The sequence below is a fragment of the Euprymna scolopes genome, chromosome 20 (genome assembly GCF_053919585.1).
Source record: "Euprymna scolopes isolate OS-2025 chromosome 20, ASM5391958v1, whole genome shotgun sequence".
NCBI classification, from domain to species: Eukaryota; Metazoa; Mollusca; class Cephalopoda; order Sepiida; family Sepiolidae; genus Euprymna; species Euprymna scolopes.
The window spans coordinates 3,712,724-3,735,673 of record NC_136501.1 but is presented as its reverse complement, the minus strand read 5'-3'; the positions used below and the strand labels follow the sequence as shown (position 1 = coordinate 3,735,673).

Genomic DNA, 22,950 nt, shown 5'->3' with positions numbered 1-22,950 from the left:
GAACAATTGCAAAAGTTTATAAACAATTGCAAAAGTTTATAAACAATTGCAAAAGAGAATTTAAGATATTTTTAGAGAAAAAAAATATGCCTATTAGCAGGTTTTTTTTTTTTTTTTTTTTTTTTTTTTTTTTTTAAATCTTCTCGATGTCTTCGCAAATCCCAATAGCTTTGCTAGTATTACATTTAATGTACATTAAAAGTTTTTTCTCTACACAAAGTTCTTTTTTTTTTTTTATTGTTTATATGCAATTAACCAAATGGGGGTTTAAATACAATTAGCCTTGTAATTGATTTCTATTCGACTTGTGTTTTAAAAAGAAAAAAACAAATTATATTCTAAAACTTGTGTTTTAAGGTTTTTGGCAAAGTATCCCATCTACCCTGACCAGAATGCTGGCATTGATATCTCCCTGGATGAAGTTGCAAAAGAACTTGGTTTGTAGACATTTTTGTTTTATTTTTCTACGTTTATACAATTTTATATGTACTGTTAATATAGTATATCATTTTAACATCCATGTGGCAGCTTTTTCTGCACTTAATAACTGTATTTGTCTGGCTGGTGTTAGGCTTAGTAAGTCAAAGTATATTAAACTTATATATGTAAGCAAAGGTATTTGATAGTTTATTTTAGTGGTTATAGTTAGTACACACATAAGGGTTATTGTTCTAAGAAAAAATTCTGGCCAGTTTTTGTAAACTGGTAGAAGATTATAATTGAATTCTAATGAAAGTTTTTTTTTTTTTTTTTTTTTTTTTTATAATTATTATAAAATCCGATTCAAATATTAGGTACCAAAAGATCTGAATTTGAACAAAATGTTGACCTTTTTTAATTGTTTTAGAAGTCAACTTTTAAAAAGTTGCTTAATCTAGTGTTAATACCTTAACATTTTCTTTAAAAAAAAAAAAAAAAAATTATATATCAAGGATTCTCCTCCTGCTGCATAAAAACATATGATTTCTTTGGTTGTGTCTGTATAAGTGAGGTTTTGTATTTTTCAGCTGTTGAAAGGCGTCGAATCTATGATATTGTGAATGTTTTGGAAAGTGTGGAGATTGTAAGCCGTGTGGCTAAGAACAAGTATGCTTGGCATGGAAAAACGAATCTACGTAACACGCTAGCTAAACTAAAGGTGAGTTTCTAGTGTCCGCCTCCACCCATTTCTCTCTTTTTTTTTCATTGAAAAGTTAAGTACATTTTACCTAGTTGCACATTTCTGTTTGATGCGGTGACTCTCGAAGTTTTGACATCTCTAAATGATTACTTATCTGTGCATGAGAACAATCTGGTTTCAGACCACAAGTCTCAATATGTAATTGTTTTGTGTTTAAACTTTGATTCAAACCAGAAATTTGTTCCTCTCATTTTGGTCTCTCTCTCTCATTTAAAGTTTTAAAAATTAGTTTCAATATTTTAGCTAATATAAAAAGAATTTCTTCAGGCCAAGATCAGTGTAGACTTCACCTTTTCCCCACATTAAAAACCCCAACTTGTGTCTAACTCTGCCCTCATGGGGAGGCAAACAAATAGGAATATAGAAAGTTGGCCATTTTAATCCAGACATTTTTAATAGTTGCCGAGCATTTTCTATCATTAATTCAAATCATTTTGAACTTTTTTTTTTACTGTCAAATACGACTTCTGTGTTAAAGGTAAAAATCAAGTATTATCGTGCATTTGTGCTTATAATAAACTAAATAAAACCGCGAGTTTTCATATGCACTTGTTATCAAAGAATCATTTATTTCCCTTTTCTGTTGCTTATCAACTGGTCTTTATATTTTGATGGTTTTGCTGTATTTTCCAGATTTTTTCAAATAAGTGCATCAAAACGAAAATTACGCATTAGAATTCTTTCAGCTACTGTTTTCATATTTCATGTTATTTGCATGCTTAGCACTATGTAACCTTCAAACTTCGGATGCGTTTTGTCGAACTTGGGAATTTGCATGGAATTTTGGAGGAAGGCCAGTGTGCTCTTGTTGTGTCAGCCATAACTAAGTCTTGAGTGATTTTGCAATTATTTTTAGTATTGCCCTGCTTTTACTTTGTATTTTATCCATTATGCCATAGGTTCTTGTGAACAATTCTAGTATTGGGAACCTTAAACCTATGTTTTTAGATGAACAATCTTATCTGTTATATAAATCTCACCTGTCTGTGAATGTGTGTGTATGTATGTCTGTGAAAAACTGCCGACACGCATGACAGATCCTGTTAAAGCTGGTATCGTTTAAATTATCAGACTTTCGGATGACAAATATCGAAAAATTGTCCAAAAACACTAATTCTTTACCCTCAACTGGGCAGTTTTCTACAAGGAGGAGTTGTTTTTTCGTCGACATTTTCACAAGTCATCGTTGCTGTTAGATTGACTAGCCTTAATTCCAACGCTCGCGACTTCCGGTTTTGCCATGGACACATAAGCTAAGATGTTACTTTTTTCTTTTTTTTTTTAACCTTCCTTTTTCTCCTTTACATTCAAGCTTTTTTTTCACTTTTTTTAAACACCTCTCTCTACCCGGGCTGCCTACTGTTTTGATTTTTCTTTTTTATCCAACACCACCTCGACACACCCGGGCAACATTGGGGATCCCCACTAGTTACTTATAAATATTCGATAAATTGATTCGCCTTAAGATTAGAGATTACTTTGGCTGGTACATGCAAATAACATTAAAGATAAGAACAAAATATCAATCATCTCGAAACTCGAAACCTGATAGCGTTTCAATAATTCATTTTAATTTTTTGTGCATGCCAATAAAGATGGAATTTTTTATTTTGTTTGAAGATGCAGATCTAAAAAGTACATTTGATATTTGCCTCTTTTATTATTTTTTTTTTTAGTTTCAAATCCGTTTATTCATCTTTTATAATATTTCATAATTTATTTAAATTTTTAATTGATTAGTTCAATTCAGTTTTGTTTTATGGATTATCATCAGGTAACCTAGCAATCAACACGTGGAATTTTCCATAATATAAATTTTTACAAACTGTATTTTTAAAAAATCTTTGCATTTCAGTTTAAGAAAATATTGCTTTACTCTAACCACGTTTCTGCTATTTTCAAATTTTACAGATTGTAAAAGTTAGCGAATCTTTGAAAACATATTCAAGATATTAGATTTATTATTGGAAATATTCTTTATAGAAATAATGCTTTCCAAAAGAAATAAACTTGTTATTAAAAATATAAACCAAACTTGGTGCACACAATAACATACCAAAACCATAATATACTGAGTAGAAGAATAAAATTCTAGCCCTAAATAAAACAACACTACGGCTTTATTTTAAAAAAAAATTATTGAAAAAATCAATTCAGGTAACTTGATTATGTAGTAGAGCTGACATAATGTAGCCACCTTCAGCCTCTATTACCGCCTTGAGACAGGTCCAGAACTGGGGAACATGCCTTTTCCAGAAGCGCCAGCAGGAAGGAGCTTGGTGGATGGCGTTGAGCAGGTTGGCTTCGGTGTTGTGGGAAATGTTATCGATGTATTCCAAACAGGTAGTTCAACAAGTTATGGGGGGGGGGGGGGCAGTGAGAGAAGGGTACAAATCATAGCACTCCTTCGGAACCCAAGTCTGGGTCTTTTTGGACTTGTGAACCAGTGCCAAGTCCTTCTGCAACACGCAGGGTTTGCCAGCGGCCACCTGATTGCACCAAAGGATGGTACACTTTGGTGTTGACTTTAAAGCTGACTTTGAAGATGTGAGGTGGCATGATGTAGCCCTCACTTCAAACCACACCTAAGACTATAACCTTGGCCGGAAAGGATGTCCAGATTTATATTTTCAGGGTGGTGGGGATGGTCCTGTTGTCATAACTTGGATCAATAGCATGAATTGTGCTGCAGCGCATCTCCAGTTTTGCTCGTTAGCACATATGATAAAAGGCTCCTATCGCTTTTGGGATTTGTACACAACTGGCAAACTAGTTTATGATTTGCCGCAAAAAATGGAAATAGTTTTCATCAAACGGAATTATGCTGTCTTTTCTAGGGCGACAATTTTATCCTTTCACTCTGTAGAACCAAAGCAAGAATGGCTGATGGGGTCGTTAAACAAACTTTATAGAAAACAGTGCCTGATTTAGAATTGTTTGCATTTTTTGTTTTACATGAAAAGTTGTGAAAAATTCTTGATAAAATGTTTTGGTTTGCTGCTAAATGTTATTTAGGCGTTAAAATTTGACCTTTTTTTTTTTTTTTTTTTCATTAATTCTTTCTTATTGTAGGCTTTGGCAGAAAGAGAAGGCTTTCAAGAACAAATGGCCAGAATTAAAGAATTTGAACAAAAAAAAGACCTTGACAATAGTTTTCAACCATTTTCTTTTACGGAGAAATGCAATTTTGATTTGGATTCGGAGCAAGGTAATGGTTTTTTTTTTTTTTTTTTTTTTTTTTTTCTTCCCCCTTCTCACATGTAGCTTGTTGCTATATAATTTATTCTAGTAAGCTGTTGTGTATTTCATAAGAATCCATTGAAGTTTTCCTTTACTTATTTCTTTCTCTCTAAATTAAACTAAATATAGCTCACACCCAAACTTGTATTATTGTTAGCTTCTTTCAAAATTCACACTGATCAGTTAACCCCCAAACATATACGTATATGTATGTAAATTATATTAGATAATGCCAGTATGTGGTGAATTAAGTGAAAGTAAAGTTGAACCAAATTTTTTATTGTGTCAAAAAATTGACTATTAAAAAAAAAAAAAAAAAAAAAAAATTTAAGATCTGGATAACTTGATTTCACTTCTCCATTAGACGGATAGCCTGGGTCTATGTTTTTGAAGACCATTACAAATCAATTGCACGATAGCTTTATAAAATAAGTTGCTAAAAATGGGGATCTTGTCCTGTTATGATTTTTTTTACGTTTATTACACCCAAAACATTGAACATTCCTTTTAGCAAAGTTTGTCAATTTGTTATTTGCCAGTAACCCTAAAGCTATTAGATTTCATAATTCATAGGGGACTAACTTGGGTGCCCGGATGTTTGGAGGTTGTGTGTTAAGCAAAAAAAAAACGTAGGTAGGTTCGAACCCGTGATGCGAAGGCAAAAAAGAAAGTGGGAAGGAAAAAAATCTGACGTTTTATCGCTACTCCATGACGCGACCGTTAAAATTAGGCAAAGTCAATCCAGATACGATGACTTGCAAAAAATGACTCACAAAAAATCGACCTTCCTTGTAGAAAACTGCCCAGTTGAGGGTGAAGGAATTAATGTTTTGGGGCAATTTTTCGATATTTGTCACCCGAGCCGTCGAGCTTCCAATCTCGTGAAAATCTGTCATCTGTCGAAAGTTTTAGACATACATACATTTAAACGGACAGGTGATATTTATATTATAGATGAAATATTTTGAGTGATGCCTATTACAGGCTGTTGTGTATGTTTTCTTTTTTTGTGTGTGTGTGTGTGTCTCCCCCCCCCCCATGCATTTAATATGTAGATGTAATATTCTCTTTTTTTTTTTTTTTTTTTTTTTTATTTCAGCTTTCTCGAATAACATTCCTAAATTTTTGGAGAAATCTCTGGGGATCATGAGTCAGAAATTTCTCATGTTGTTCCTTGTTCTAAAGGTAAATTTTCAAAAAATTTTATATTTAAAAAAAAAACAATCCTTTCAAAATCATTGCTATTTATAATGCATTTGTTTTTTTCTTATTTGATTTTTTTTAGTCAAGAACAGTGAATCTAGACCTTGCTGCTAAAATTCTCATCGGTGATATGACAGTTGATAAGACGGAAAGTTCAAAATTTAAAAGTGAGTATACTCAATACGTGCATATATACATTTTCAGAACTCAAATCAGTCTAATAAGCTCTTTTTGAACCCATTGCATGATCACGATCATCTTCACAAGCAATGGAAGAACACCAACCATCATACGCTATTTCTATAACTTTTGTCCCTTTCACTCTGGAATTAAAAAAATCAGAATTTTTTAAATAAACTACAAATAAAGCTAAAATCTGTAAGTGTAATTTGACATTTGCAGAAATGTGTGTGCGTTTTTCATGGGTTTTTGCTGTGATTCAACCCTCTACCCACACATATTTACAAATTTAAAAAGAATCCAAAAAAGTATTGGAATTGTCCCATCACTACATGAAACATGCTTTTAGAAGATCCTAAGGTATCAATCGCTTACATGAGACGCAACTGTTTTACGAGCTGGCATAAAGTTCACCTGTTTATGATGGAAGATGACATGCTCTCTAAACGAGTGTTACGTGTGAGCTGCAACGTGGGAAGCGTCCAAGATGCAAGTTAAAGAGACTTGAGGATGCTAGTCAGTCTGAAAACCCATTAACATTGGTGTGGACGGCTTCAACATGGTCATTAACTTTTTATGGTCAGTGACTTTTTAGGAAAACCCACTAGAAGTGGCCAGTGTTGAATATCTGACATTTAAACAAGTGTGTGTGTGTGTGTGTGTGATTCTTGTGGCAGAACTTGTCAAGAGCTTGTCTTCAGATCATATCGCATTCTCTTTGTTAACAGACTCCTAGAGTTTTGGAGATAACCATTTTGAAAGTACATTATCCAGAGTATCCTGATTTAATATACTTCATCTTGATTAGTCTTGGGCATCCATAAAAAGAGTTTCATGTGATGATGTAGGGCTATATAGGAGGAACCTTCAATCTTTGTAGAAGGGAAGAAAAAAACTTTAACCCACAAACAAGTCTGGAGATCTCCTACACACATTAACTTCATTACAGATTTTTCTTTACATTTTTTATTCATTTGTCATTTAGGAAAAAAAAATCTCCATCCTAAACAAACCGCATCATTTTGTTAAACATCCATTTTACCGGTTGATGTATCGTTTAAAACATTGATTTGAAGTTATGGAAATTCAGAAAGCTTCCTGAATTTTTTTATCATTGGGAAATCTTATGATTTTTTATGTTCAATCTCATGTGGTTTTTACATTTTTGGTTAATTATCAATTTGAAATTGTTTTTTACATTTTTGGTTAATTATCAATTTGAAATTGTTTTTTTTACATTTTTGGTTAATTATCAATTTGAAATTGTTTTTTTACATTTTTAGTTAATTATCAACTTGAAATTGTTTTTTTACATTTTTGGTTAATTATCAATTTGAAATTATTTTTTTACATTTTTGGTTAATTATCAATTTGTAATTGTTTTTTACATTTTTGGTTAATTATCAATTTGAAATTGTTTTTTTACATTTTTGGTTAATTATCAATTTGAAATTGTTTTTTACATTTTTGGTTAATTATCAATTTGAAATTGTTTTTTTACATTTTTGGTTAATTATCAATTTGAAATTGTTTTTTTTTTACATTTTTAGTTAATTATCAATTTGAAATTGTTTTTTTACATTTTTGGTTAATTATCAATTTGAAATTATTTTTTTACATTTTTGGTTAATTATCAATTTGAAATTGTTTTTTACATTTTTGGTTAATTATCAATTTGAAATTGTTTTTTTACATTTTTGGTTAATTATCAATTTGAAATTGTTTTTTACATTTTTGGTTAATTATCAATTTGAAATTGTTTATCATATTTTCAGTTTTTTAAGAATTTAAAACCTTTTGTCACAATTTGGTTTAGTTTTGCATAAATTTTGTGTAGAAAATTCATATTTAGTAATAGAATGGTTGTAGTCTACATACCATATATATTTTGAAAGATGACTTAATGCTTTTTAAATCATTAGTTGTTTGGTATGTGTACTAACCCTGTTCTCAATCTATCGACTAAGTGACAATGGACACATTCATTTATGGCTCAGGATCCTTGTATATGATATGAATTCTAAACTTTTTAGTTCAAATGAATTTAACTAAGAACCTTTTAAAAATTGTTGAAAACAAGAATTTTGGACGGGTTTGTCTCGTGTTTGCAGTTTCAAAAAATGTATATTAGTTCAACAATACTAGCAATATTTCTTCCGTAACTAGATAATTATGACGCAATGGAGTGAATTATTACTATATCCCATTGTAAAGAAGCTTCTAAAAATGTGATCAATCAGAAAGCGTTTTTGTTGCAGCAATGAATGGCTTTAAAACAGTCGACAATTTCTGGACATAAAATTATCCTATATTTATTTCCAAGCAATTTTAGGTCATTTTTATTACCAGGCCTACATATTTAGATGACATAGTTTTACAAAGTTTTGTTTGTCACTCAAAATTATTACTAATAGAATTAAAGGTTGGGAAATCATCTCCATTTCAGGAATTTTTGTCCACTCAATCCCCAGTAGTGATTAGTGCTAAAATTTAAATGGACATTAAAGAAATATAAAAGACTTAAATTAAATGCAGGTTGTGACTATAATTCATTGACTTAGAGCTTTACGCTAAATTGTTGGTTGAATATGATTAAATTTGTGCTCATTTTTTGTGTTAAATACTAATTGCTATTTCTCCCTTACTGTGCATCAAACAGATACCATAATACTTAGATCGCTGCACCTTACAATAAAGATTCATACAAAATTTCAGCCGAATCTGCTCAGTATTTTCTGGGGGGGGGGGGGGAGTAAAATTGCACAACAGTATAAATTAATGCTTATTCAACATTAACAAAAACTAAAGTTTTTAATTTTTATTTCTTCAGTAATGCATTTGTGAATTCTGAGTTTCATGGCTTCAATTGAATTGAGTGAATTTAAAAACTTGCTATTTTTCTCTTGTTCTTAGCTAAAATCCGCCGTCTTTATGACATTGCAAATATCCTCACAAGTCTTGAGCTGATTAAAAAAGTTCATGTAACTGAAATACGAGGGCGGAAACCAGCATTCAAATACATTGGTCCGGAAATTGACAACGCAACTGATATCACTAGTAAGTAAAATGTTTCATATTTGTGTGTATATTTTTGTGATGTTTTATCAAATTTGTCTTGCTGTCAGCTTTACATACTAAAAAACATATCAAACAACTTTAATAAACCAACATTTTTGTCTATGTCATATATCAAACAGCTTTAATAAACCAACATCTTTGTCTGTCATATATCAAACAGCTTTAATAAACCAACATCTTTGTCTAGATCATATATCAAACAGCTTTAATAAACCAACATCTTTGTCGTATATCAAACAGTTTTAATAAACCAACATCTTTGTCTAGATCATATATCAAACAGCTTTAATAAACCAACATCTTTGTCTAGGTCTTTATCTCATCAGGTCAACTTTTATCATTTTCTCGTTTTCCATAACCTTCCTCTCTGACCTGACCTTGCTACCTCAACTGTTCTACGTCTACTAACTCAAAACTCTCCATTATTAAAGTCTCCGCTTCTGTACACATTTCCCTATTACTGCTCAGTTTGTATTGTTCTTGAAGATACAAAAATGCAGTTCTTATCCAGAATCTAACTAAATAAAAATTTAAAAAAATATATATGTAAATTTATCAAGTAGGGTTTTCTTTTTACTAAAATTGTGATTTTTGGAATATGACATCGATTATGTATGTATATAAATTAAAAAAAAATAAATAGATAAAAATTTAATTAGGTTGAATTCTGGACATGCACTAAATTGTTTATTTGCTGGTTTATCATCCTCTGGAGAGGATGAAATATGGTTATCTCTACTTTTGAATACATTTGTCATTAATAATTTAAAAAAAAAAAAATTTTTTTTTATTATTCAGTTTGCAGTACAGATGGTTGTCATCGGCCGAGTTCACGACATTCCTTGTTGGATTGTGTTAAAAACCAGAAAAGTATGTCTCGATTGAAATTACCAAAAAAGTTTGCATGTTCTTTGAGAATATTTTTTTTTTTTTTTTTTTTTTTTTTTTTTTTTTTTTTTACAAAGGCATCACCACATTATCAAGGCCCAGAGGCCACTCAAGGATAAGGGTTAAAGAGTGTACAGTAGAAGTTGGTCAATATAGTAATCATTAGTAATGAAAATTTGGTAAATTTAATAACTTATATGGAACGGCTCATCAAGAACTTATTTACTTTAGATTTGAACAAAACCATATTGTAGTCAGCCGGAAAGCAGGAAAACGGAAGACAATTCCACAGGCGTGCAGTTCTAAGAAAGAAGCTTTGTTCATGGAATCTACGTTTAGGTTTAGGCACAGATAAAGAGTGGGGGAAATTATTGATAGTGTTTACAGCTAGACGAGTGTTTCTTGTGAAAGTTTGGCGAGGGGGGACCATAGATTGAAGCTCAGTTGAACACTTTCCATGAAAATAACGATACATCAGAGACAAACTCGCAACATCTCTTCTGTGAGATAGAGGTTGCAAGGAGGAGAAAAGGACATCTCCTACGAGGCTACGAAGTCTATTTTGAACTCTATCAAGGCAGGACAAGTTCTTTCTAGCAGCTCCTGCCCAGATGTGGCAACAGTATTCCATCCTTGGACGTACCTGGCTCTTATATAGATAGAGAATAGCATCAGCAGTGAGATATCTACTGGATCGATAGAAAGATCCCACCATTTTTCCAGCGGCCTTGGCAACAGATTTGATATACGTGTTCCATTTAAGATCAGGAGTAATGGTCAAGCCCAGAAGCTTGTCAAAACTTGAGGCCTCCTGAAGACGAGAGCCATTCATTTCAATTGATGACAAATGTGGATTAGAATGTTGATGATGTAAAGAGAGAAGCTTGGTTTTAGATGCATTAAAAGTAACCAGCCACTCCTTTCCCCATTGTACTACGTGCTCAAGATCAGAGGAGAGAGAATTGGAGAGAACTTGCTCGTTTACTGTCTTAGATGTGGTACCATAAATGGTAGTGTCGTCAGCATAAATGTCTACAAATGATGTAAGGATATGATTTGGAAGATCATTAATGTAGATCAGGAAAAGAGTTGGGCCCAGGATGGATCCCTGAGGGACACCGGCATTAATATTGTGAGCTTCTGATTTTTGCCCCTCAATTACTACTCTTATGAATCTATCAGAAAGAAATGATTTAATAATTGAGAAGACTTTTCCAGCTATACCATAGCTAGCGATCTTATGAAGTAAACCTTTATGCCATACCCTATCAAAGGCTTTAGATATGTCAAGAGCAATTGCCCTAGAAAGATTGCCACCGTCGAGAGATTTGCTAATCCTATGCGATATAACTGTAAGGACATCTGCTGTAGATCTAGCAGAACGGAAACCATATTGAGTGTCACTAAGAAGGTTATTTTTGTTGAGATGTTTGATTACTTCTGTATTTAATACAGATTCTAGCAACTTACTCATGACGCACAGGAGACTTATTGGCCTGTACTGAGAGGGGGATGAGCGATCACCTGAATTCTTAAATACAGGGCATACTGATGAGATTTTCCAGGGAGATGGGAAACTATTCTCCTTAAGACAACGTTTAAACAGTTTTGTAAGTATGGGCGCTAGTTCAGGTTGAAGTTTTTTGAGTACTATAATTGGAATACCATCAGGGCCAGTTGCTTTACTGGAATCAAGGTTTTTGATTAGCTTGGCAACATCACGTACAGATATACGTATATCACATAGCGTGTTTTCTGATACAAGAGGAAATATTGGGGGTTGGCGGTCTTGGTCGCAAAGGGTAGAATTAGCTGCAAAGTTCTTGACAAAGAGTTTGGCTTTGTCTGATGCTGACGAGATTACCTCAGATCCATTGATAATAGTTGGGATGGAGCACACGCTTCTGTTCAGGATTCTGTTTGCTATTTGCCAAAACTGGTGGGAACCAAGCCGCTGCTCAGCTACTTTGGACTTAACAGATTGAGCATACAACTCTCTTGCGTTCCTTATTACTTTCTTACAATGGTTGCTGGCAGTCCTGAAAACGGCTTTAGTTTCCATACATCTATTACGTTTGAAGCAGTGGAAAAAGTGATTTCTGTGCGCAATGGCAGCAGCACATTCTGGAGAGAACCATGGCTGGCTGTTAGGTTTTTGCTGAAATTTTTTAGAGGGTATGAAATGGTCAATACCTACAATTAACCATTCAGTTAGGTCTAATACTATAGAGGACACATCCTTTTTAAACATGGAATGCAGAGGTAGATCAGATATAAATGTACGGAAGCTATCCCAGTCAGCCTTAGTGTATCGATATACTGTACGATGAAGAGGTACGTCTGGGGACTTATTACATTTCATTTTTATCTTAATTGATACAACAGAGTGGTCGGAAGATCCAAGAGGCGACAGAACAGAAAATGAACATAGTTCAGGGCAAGTTGTGAGAAAAAGGTCTAGTAGGCTCGCATACTGGCCGTCATTATCGGGCACACGGGTAGGTTCCTGAACAATCTGAGTGAGGTCATAGGCAATGGAGAAATCATGACAGAACCTCCCCTCATCATCGGTCTTGTTTGAGTGGGTCAACCATTCGACGTTGTGAACATTGAAGTCTCCACATACGTGAATGTTAGCTGAAGGATAAGTAGAAAGGACTTGGTCAATTTTCTCAGATATGCTTTGAAAGATAGTAACTCCGCTGTTGTGGGGGCGATAGAGAGTAAATATAAATGCAGTAGTGTGAGCTAAAGCAACCCGGAAGCACATATAAGGTAAGTTAGGATCTTCCCTGGAGATGTCCCTCCCACATGGAAAGCTATCTTTAATATAGGCACATATTCCATGCCCATGGCGATCTTGGGGGTCAGATTTAGAAGTTAAGTTAGAGTATCCTGTAATTGCAAACTCATCAAGGGAAATAGCCTGTCCAATGCCAGTTTCACTTAAAAATAAAAGGTCTGGTTTAGTCTCCTGTAATTGGGTTTCAACCTCTGGAAGGTTAGAACGTAGACCCCTGATGTTGGAGAAGGAGACATGGTAGTAGGGGTCTACGTTGGAAGTTGGAGAACCGGGTTTAATCGTGTATTTTTTCTTGAAACTTGTCATGATGAAATTTTGGAATTTGTGGACTAGGTCGACAGATTTACTTAGAGCAGGACAGAGAGGGGAAACTAAGAGAAAAAGAAACGAAGAATTTTTTTTTTTTTTTTGTACCACATGATAAGGTAAAGCCGTAACAATTACCCACTAGTATGGCATCGAGAGGCCCCACCAGAAGCTACTGCATGGTCCAGATTCCATTCACCAAATGGCAATACAGCAGCCCCAGTACTTTGCACCTGCTGATAGGACAGCCTCCTTAGTGGTTAATCCAAGGTTCGGGTCCCTAAAAAGCTATTCTTAACATGGTGAGGGGAGGGTGTTTTGTACCTATTCTATACTTTAACCTTACGATTGAATAAAAAAAGAGTGTAAAACTTTAATTAAACTTGGAAATACGATTTAAAAAAAATAGCGCGGATCAGTAAGTGCACTAGCACCGGAAATATAACTAATAGACAGCTGTAACTAAACTTTAATATATTCAATTGTAAAAAAAAAAACAAAATCTGTCATTTGTCGGTTGATTCATTATTAGGCTTCTTTAAAAAAAAGATGCTATTTTTCTCGTTTTGCATCTCCTTACCATAGATAGCAAGAGAGAACTAGCTGAAATATACCAAGACCTTCTAAAACATTCGATATACAAAACAAGATTCTTGGTTTTCGAAATATATCGAAAAATCAGTTTATTTACATTTTCTTTTTCCTTTTTTCGAATCTTTTGAGTAATTTGTGTATTTATTTGCAAACTGTTATCCTGCATGTTGTTGTTTCGCGGCGTTTCAGTCAACTATTTCTCTGGCATTCCTATCCTGTTGCGGTGAACCATCTGAAGAAGGCCAGAGGATGAGTTGGCCGAAATGTGAAACATCAACTATGAAGATAGCAGTGCACAAATATGAAAATTATTTTGTTTTAATAATTTTAATCGTTTGAAAAATTCCTTTTAACAAATTCATTCAGTTTTTTTATTTGGTCATTTGCTTTTCAGTTGCTCACATTCTTAGTAAACCTGGCAAGAAATCTATCGGCCGATCTCTTACTTCTCAAGGTGAGTTGAGCTTATTGTATTTCTAAATTATACAGCAATAAAAAATACAATGTGAGTTTTTCTTATACATTCTTATACCACTGCATCATGCGTGCTTGACATCATACACACGAACAAAAGTCAATGTAAGAATGTGCCAGGGTCTTGTTTACCTTTTCATGTTCTGTGAAGTATTCCAAACTTAGTTCATGGAAATATGGAGAACTATCTGATCAGACTGAATATTTGCATGGTGATTATTATCAAACAGCATCAGATCCATGCATCAAATTTGTCAGTTTCGATCATGATCAAATTTATTGTCATAAAACGTGGGACGTAAATGGTTACAAAACTCTGAATAGAACCAAAATTAATCCTAAGCTAGAATCCAAGGGTAGTATCTGTTCTGTCTACTGTAGGTATGATATCATAGTTTTTCCGTTTGCGGCAGGCTTGCATCCATACAATGGAAATATGTCACAGTCTCCTATAAGGATATTGGAGACCGTAATAACCAGATATATTTTGACATTCCCGACTGCTGGAAAACCGCCTCTGTGGTACTAGTGTTCAAGAATTCTGGTGAAAGAACTGACCCACTAAATTATCGCCCCATTAGCCTCCTCCCGCTTTTCGCCAAAATATTTGAGTCCTTAGTTAATCAAGTCCTAGTCCAGCACCTAACAGCTGCTAAACTCCTGACTGACAAACAATATGGATTCAGGCAAGCCCGTTCAACAGCAGATATCTTAACTGTAGTTTCTGAACGTATATACCGTTCATTGGATAAAACAGGGGAGGGTAGACCGGTGGCCCTTGATATATCTAAGGCTTTTGACAGGGTATGGCACGATGGTCTTCTAAGGAAAATTAGATCATATGGAATCACTGGAAGAATTCATAACGTAATTAAATCCTTCTTAAGTAATAGAAAAATCAAAGTTGTCCTCGACGGACGTACATCCAAACAATATGACATAAATGCGGGAGTGCCTCAGGGGTCTATCCTTGGACCTCTATTGTTCCTGATATTCATAAACGACCTCCCTGATAATATTGTTTCGGAGATGGGTATATTTGCCGATGACACCACTCTCTATAACAGATATGAGGGGAAAACAAATGAACACATATCCAAGAAAATGGCAGAAACACTAGAGGATGACCTCCAATCCGTAGTGGAATGGGGACAAAAATGGTTGGTCTCATTCAATGCTGCTAAGACTAAGCTTTCCTTCAACAACAAGAAACCTTCTCTACCACTAATAGCAATGGCCAAGAGCACATTGCCTGAAAGTACTTCTTTTAAACTCCTCGGCCTAACGTTTACAGGGAATATGAACTGGAATAGATACATTGAGAGCATTGCCAAGGCTGCTGCAAGGAAGGTTGGCTCCCTCTACCGTGCTAGAAAACTACTTACGCCTGACAGTATCCTATACCTCTATAAGGCAACCATTCGCCCATGTATGGAGTACTGTTGTCACATCTGGGCTGGTGCATCTGCTGCTTGTCTCTCGCTCCTGGACAGGGTTCAAAAAAGAGTCGCCAACCTAATAGGTCCTGAACTGTCATCTAGGCTTCAACCTCTGTCCCATCGACGAGATGTTGCATCCCTATGCCTGTTCTACAAATACTTTAATGGTGAATGCTCTGACGAACTGCAAACACTTGTACCTCCCCGACGTAACTACCCCCAACAAACCCGACAAGCTACTAAGTCTCATCCCTTTACAGTGGAGATCCCTAGGTGCAAGAAAGCCTTTTACTCCAATAGTTTCTTCCCCAGAACTGTGGGTCTTTGGAACTCCCTTCCAGGATTCTGCTTTCCCAACTGCAATGATATGCAGAAGTTCAAGTGTAATGTTAACAAACATCTTTCTACTCTTCTCCCTTCATAATGACCCCGCTAATTAATTCCCTAATAGTAGCCCCCTGCTTCAAAGTGGCACTGTGCCTTGTTTGGGGTGAAAATTGAATAAAAAAAAAAAAAATACATTACCAGATTAGATATTTTTATAGTTTTAACAAAATGGCTACAATAATATTACAGAATGTCCAGCATCATTCTGTTACATATGAAAGATGCTGCCGTGGAATTTCCACAGATCCCACTAGTAAATATAATTGTTGTTAGGAAAATAATTATTTGGCATCAAATAACCCAGAAAAACTGAAGTTGTTTTTGTAAATGGTAAGTGAATCTTTTATATAATTGTATATGATGCCTACCTTTTTTTTTAATCACTCATTGTTGTTTTTGCAGATGATTCGATTGCTTTAAATGGTCCTGGCAATGGGAAGAAGGCTTTCTTGAGGCATGCATCATTCGATAGCATTTGCGAAGTGGCTGAAAAAGAAAGAACGAAATTGTTTTCAGTCAAATCACCTAACTCGTCTACCTCTCAACCTTGTAGCCCATCCAAAGATAAAAACTTGGCTCGTAAGTTTTGCTTTTTCCAATTTAGTTTATGCACATTGGTAATTGTGAATAGAGAGCCTAACTTTCAAGGATGTTTTCACTTACGTCTTTCAATTGAGGTATGGAAGCACAAAATGGATACAATTTTCAGTTATGTTTATTTTTTCACCCTCCTTATAATAAAATATATGAAATACGTAAACTTTTTTATCAATTTTTTTTATCGCATATCTTTTCCAATAACTATGTTTATTTAAATTGTTATATTTTATCAAATTATTTAGATGTTTTAAAAAATGTTTATTTAAATTAATGTTATATTTTATCAAACTATTTAGATGTTTTAAAAAATGTTTATTTAAATTAATGTTATATTTTATCAAACTATTTAGATGTTATATTTTATCAAACTATTTAGATGTTTTAAAAAATGTTTATTTAAATTAATGTTATATTTTATCAAACTATTTAGATGTTTAAAAAAATGTTTATTTAAATTAATGTTATATTTTATCAAACTATTTAGATGTTTTAAAAAATGTTTACTTACAGAAACATGAAATAAACATGAATGTGTCATTTTTAAAAATTTTTTTTTAGTTTTAGCAGTTTAAAAATGGTGAATGTGTAACAGGAAATAGTTGAAGTTTAAAAATGAATATTTCACATATGTTTATAAAAAAACACACTAAATTTAAACGCAAGTATGAATCTAGTAGATGATATTGCTGAAACAGTTATATTTTTTAATCGGTGATGCAAAGACCAAAAGTAAATATGTTTGAAAAAAATATAACAAAAAATTTGTAAAATTTATAAAAATCTATAAAATATGTAAACTTTTTTTATCTATTAATTAAAAATAAAAAATTTTAATCGTATATCTTTTTAAATAACTGTTTAATTAAGTTATATATATATATATATATATAATGAAGATATGCACTTAAAAAATTAATTGATAAAAAAGTTGGATCAAGTAAAGATTAGATACCCTGTAGCAGAAGACGAAAACTAGCACACATTTAAAGTGACAGCTGTTGTTTGACATTGCCGTTGGTTGTTTGTAAACACGTCAAATAGCAGACATGGTTGAATGTTCGCGAGCAAGATTTTAAAAAAAATATATTTACATAACTTTTTAAGATTTAAAAGAAAAAATGGTATTTGTACATTTGAATCAAGACATTAAAAAATGAAAATAGTGAAGAAAAAAAAGATTATATTGTACGTATCTGTTTTGAACTGAAGATATCTCTCTCTCTCTCTCTCTCTCTCTCTCTTTCTCTCTCTCCCCCTCCAATTTTTTTTTTTTTCTCACTTAATTTGATCGAGTAGTTTGTTTTTACAGCGGAAAAACACATTTTTATGAGAGCATGTTGAAGGCAGGATCTTGCATTTTTTTCTTAATTTTTGTTTGGAGTTTTGAAATGCCACGAGGAGATAACTCCAGTTAAAGTGCCGACACTCCCTCTCCATCTGTAATACTAGCTTTTCTTCATAAAAATTGAACCTTATGCTCGGTATCATAACAAATTATTTTTGTTTTGTTTTTTTCGCTGTAAAACAAAAACTACTTGATGAAATTAAGCAAAAAAAAAAAAAAATTTCGAGAACTTCATTCCGTAGATACGTACAATTTAAATTTTTTCGATATTTTCATTTTTTTATGTCTTGATTAAACTGTACAAGTACCGAAAAAATAAATATTTACAAAACATGTTTTTTAATATTATATATTTACAAAACATGTTTTTTAATATTATATATTTACAAAACATGTTTTTTAATATTATATATTTACAAAACATGTTTTTTATATTATATATTTACAAAACATGTTTTTTAATATTATATATTTACAAAACTTACGGATAAAAACAATTTTTCTAGTTACACGAAACTTTTAAATGTAAGTAATAAAACGAACGTATTTAAACAAAATATATTGAAATAAATGGGTGTCTTTGAGTGCATTTTTATATATATATTATGTTTCCAGAACTTTTTAATAAAATTAATAATATAAATAAATAAATTGTAAATTTTTATGACGTGTCCCAGCGTATTATAAACACCCCGACCTCCCTATGTTAAGAACGGCTTTCAGAATAAACACCCCAATCTCAATGGGGAGGTTGGGAGATGTTTATTCTGAAAGCTGTTCTTAACAGTGTGGTTGGGGGCATTTATACTACGCTGGGCCAGGTCATAAAATAATACCAAATTAATACATCGCCGTTATAACTGAGACTTTCGGATAGTGTCAATTAAAAAAATACATAATTTTTTAAAAAATAAAATAAAATTATTATAACCAAACTTTTTAATGGCAGAAACAAATATAAAATAACTGACTGGTTTGGATTTTTGCGACCAAGATTAATTTTTATATACAGTGTGTTTTTTTTTTCTGCGTTTTTAATACAATTCAATATTTATTTAAAGTGCAATGTATGTAGGTAGTCAGTGAAGGAGAAATCATTGTAGACCGAGGCAATTTTTATGCATAATAAAATCACAAGTATAAACAATCGAGATTTAAAAAAAATATATTTTATTCACATGTCTTTTATGACTTTTATTTTTATAAAGATGAAGTGTAGTATCACAAGATACAAATCTTTTTATAATTTTTATTTTTATTTAAAAAAAAAAATACTTCCTATTGGCTTACTTCTCTACAAGGGCAAATTAAATAAAAGTAAGTTTAGCATCCGAAATTCTCAGTTTCTAATGTTTTGTAATTAATATAGTTCATTCTTTTTATTTTTATTATATTTATTTTATTATTATTAGTGAAAAAGTTCTGTAAATATATTTAAAAAAATTCACTCAGAAAGACACCATTTATTTAAATATATTTTGTTAAATTTACTTTCGTTTTGTTACTTACACTAAAAGGTTTTTTGTACATAGAAACTTTTTTTAATCCTTAAAAGTTTTGTAAATATGTATTTTTTTCGTTTAAATCTTAAAAAAGTTTTTGTAAATATATTTAAAAAAAAAAATCTTGCTCACGAACATTCAAGCATGTCTGCTCTTTGACGTGTTTACAAACAAGCAATGTCAAGGTCGAACAACCGGTGTCACTTGAAATTTGTGCCAGTATTCATCTTCTGCTACGGGGTATCTAATCTTTACTTGATCCCAAAAAGTTTATATATTTTTATTTTAAGGGGGTGAAAAAATAAACAAAATATATTTGAAAATTATATCGATTCTGTGCTTCCATACCTCAATTGAGATGCGGGTGCCAACTTTCGGTGTGTTTAAAAGTTAGTGTCTCCTTTTATGCACTATTAACTACACATAAAAAATAAATCCAACTGATCTCATAAAGACTGACCAAATCTCTTTATTTAAAATAAGATTCATCCTCACAATGAATTGAATCTCTCATCTGTCTTCAATTGTTTTTTACTCAACCAGTAATCTAACCTATCTTTTGCTCGGAAACAACCTCTCATCTTGAAAATACATGAATGATATTACTAATTGTCCATTTTGGATTGGAGAATCCAAAATAAAAAATTTAAAAACAAAGAATTTGGCTTCACTAAAAGGGAAATGAGGTACCATTTTTTTTTTTTTTTTTTTTTTTTTTTTTTAGTCTTCAAAGGAGAGTATATTGATAGATTTATTTTATTTTTAACACCCATATTTCAATTGTGTATCAGTCTGAATAAAAACTAAAAATAAAAATAACTAGAATTACATGTTAAGCCTATATATACGTGCCTTAGTAAACCTATTCTAAGCAACAGAAATAAGTTATGTGTAAGATGACATTAAATTATTTTTACAAAATACACACATTTGGAAGGAACGTAAGTGCTGCAGATAATTCGACAGACATGGCAATCAGTGATTGAGAAGTTTCTTGGAATTGTTAAATGAAATAAGCTTAAGTTTTAGCAGCATTAAACGTTAAAAACCAGTTATCGCCTCATTACGCTACAGCCTGCAGGTATTCCTCTAGAGTTCCTTACCAATCGCCGAAACATGGCATCCTTATGCCTGTTTTACAAGTATTTCAAACTCTGAGCACTAATACTCCTTCGCCGCCAAACCGGACAAGCAGCAAAACCACTACACTGAGATACCTAAATGCTGTAAAGCCTTTTACTAGAATAGATTTTTCCCTCAGACTGCTGCAATTTATAATTCCCTTCTGTGCCCCTGCTACCCTGACTACTGACATGCAGAAATCCAAGTATAATGTAAAGACATCTCGCTGCCCAATTCCCTACCCCTCACGACTAAGTGGCTAAATAGAACAGTAAAATTACAAATAACTATCAATTCATTAGTTTAAAAAGTAATGCAAATTAAACAGTTAAATAACTATCAGTATTTAAAAATGTTCTGGATTGAATAGCAGCAATCTGTTTCGATAGCAATATGTGATTTAAAAAATAATTATTGCATCTAAAAAAAAAAAAAAAAAAAAAAATTATGAGACTGTTGAAATTGGATGCATTTTAGTAATTGTCAATCGTGAGTTTTACTTTCGTACTTTTTGAATGACTACATTATAAACTACTTAGATGCATTCATATAAAATTTATAACATTGAGTGAAGGGAGTCGGTATTTATCCATCTGTATGATTTTCTTTTTTTTTTTTCTAATTAAAATTTTTTTAAATAAAATTTTAATTTTCTTTTCTTTTTTTTTCTTTTTTTTCCTCTCTCCTCAGAATGGAAACAATTAGTGTCGTCCCCAAAAGATAATCCACAGATCATCTGGGTGCAGAAAGGCAATCAAATTCATGAGTACCATTTGATCCCCAGTCCTGGTCATCCCGTTCCTCAAACGACAGCTATGCCAGTAACAACTCTGAATGGTGATAGTGCCACTCCCGTCAGTATTCCTTCGCTCACATCGGCTCACACCCTTGTGAGAACTCATGAACTTCCCGTTTCTACTGTGGCTTCTAAGATTTTGTCAGATGCAACTGAAACGTCACAGTTGACCCCAAATGCTCTTTTAAACCCGCCGCTGATGACGAATAATCACTTAACTCCGGAACTAATGAAAGCTGTACTTCAATCTTTAAAAGATCCGGTTCCAGTTGCTGCTCCTTCTGGATCAGCTCTGGTCGATGCTTCAACCCAGTCATCTCCTACAGCAGAACAACCAAGCGATCCAACATCTCTGACTACACAGTCAGAATGTACAAACACTGAAAAACCTTCAAAGCAAAGCCAACTTCGAGAATCTGTAGACCGCACATGTGAAGGATCCGGATCTGGAGAAAATGGTAAACGTCAATCGCCCATCCGTGTTTTACATCTAGAACCTGAATTTCAAATAGAAAAGAGTTCAGAATCTGAAGATGGAAAATCCCTGGAAACTGGTAAGGATGATCTGGCTGTGCCTCTAGTTTCCGAGCCCAATGATACAGATAAATGTTTCCGCCCAATATCATCCACGCCTGTGTCAAACAGCTTGACTCACAATTGTAATTGTTTCTTTTCGAACCAACCAGGCACCCCTAAATTACTTCCTCTTCCGAACCAGACCCCACCTCATTCTGTTATGCAGCTTCCACTGTTGGCTATAGCCAGTGTCACAGCTAGCCCTGCCCAGGTGACCAACAGCTTCTCTTATTCGAATACAGATATTAACTCTACTCTGGCTAACATGTCTTCCTGTGGTGTCAAGATCCATCATCTGCCCAGCCCGCATATCCTGACGTTTTCGCCAGTTCCAACCATTGGCATCACTGACAAGTCTCAACAGTCCAATCAGACGTTAGTCGCCTTCCCTGTGTCTCAACAGCCTGCCATGACCCTGGCATCTGTGCAGCTCGTCCAATCATCATGCAATGCAAATGGTCAAGGAAATATTCAGATGAAGACTCCTACCCCATTGAATATGCACAATCAATTAACGTCAACGCCGTGCAACCAAATCTCTTTCCAATCACCTCATTCACTGTTTGATAGTCAACGATTTGCCACTCCAGGTTCTTTTTTCCGCAATACCCCAAATTCAAACTTGGATTCTTCATCTTCTCACTTGAGTCTTCTGGCTGGATTAAAGCGGTCCAACACAAATGTGCAGTCACAGGAGAAGCCACCTGTTTGTGCAGGAAGTGCTGCTCGACGTCTCAACTTGATAGAATCTCCCTAAATCAATGGTTTTGTAATTTTATGAATGAAATACATTTTAAGATCATTTATCAAAAATGGCATATTGTAAAAGGATATTTTTACAGAAATCGATCATAATTATTTATTCCAAGTATTTTCTATCTGGTCGGAAATCAATATTTTAGCGTAAAAAATTACACATTTCTAGGAATTTTTTTATTTACTTCATTTGTTTTCCAACAACAAAAAAAAAAATGTGATATTATCTTTCATTTCCTCAGGTGTAGACATGCTACATTGGAATTTCATAGAATTAAATTTAATCGCTTCTTGGTAAATAAAATCTGATTTTCTACAATTTTTGCTAAATTTGGATACCATATTTTGTCCTTTGTGGCCGTTGTCCAAGTAATTAAGTAATGCAGGAGAGTATTTTCAAATAATTTTAATTAACCGAGAACATTTTTTTAAACTTATGGATCCGTCTCTAGCAGTGTCTTCACTTGACACATAAATTGAA

At 33.1% G+C, this 22,950-nt stretch overlaps 1 protein-coding gene across 1 annotated transcript in view; it reads left to right on the top strand.

Moving 5' to 3' along the window:
- LOC145241297 (uncharacterized) overlaps positions 1–22,685 on the top strand; it is a 39,171-nt gene extending 16,486 nt beyond the window's left edge. The window contains exons 3-12 of the mRNA XM_080104045.1: positions 358–437; positions 1,008–1,138; positions 4,253–4,388; positions 5,520–5,605; positions 5,706–5,790; positions 8,717–8,860; positions 9,680–9,751; positions 13,867–13,926; positions 16,175–16,351; positions 21,032–22,685. Coding sequence (XP_079960171.1) covers positions 358–437; positions 1,008–1,138; positions 4,253–4,388; positions 5,520–5,605; positions 5,706–5,790; positions 8,717–8,860; positions 9,680–9,751; positions 13,867–13,926; positions 16,175–16,351; positions 21,032–22,470 — 2,410 coding nt within the window. The 3' untranslated portion in view covers positions 22,471–22,685. The remainder of the gene's footprint in view (positions 1–357; positions 438–1,007; positions 1,139–4,252; positions 4,389–5,519; positions 5,606–5,705; positions 5,791–8,716; positions 8,861–9,679; positions 9,752–13,866; positions 13,927–16,174; positions 16,352–21,031) is intronic.
- The last annotated feature ends 265 nt before the right edge of the window (positions 22,686–22,950 follow it).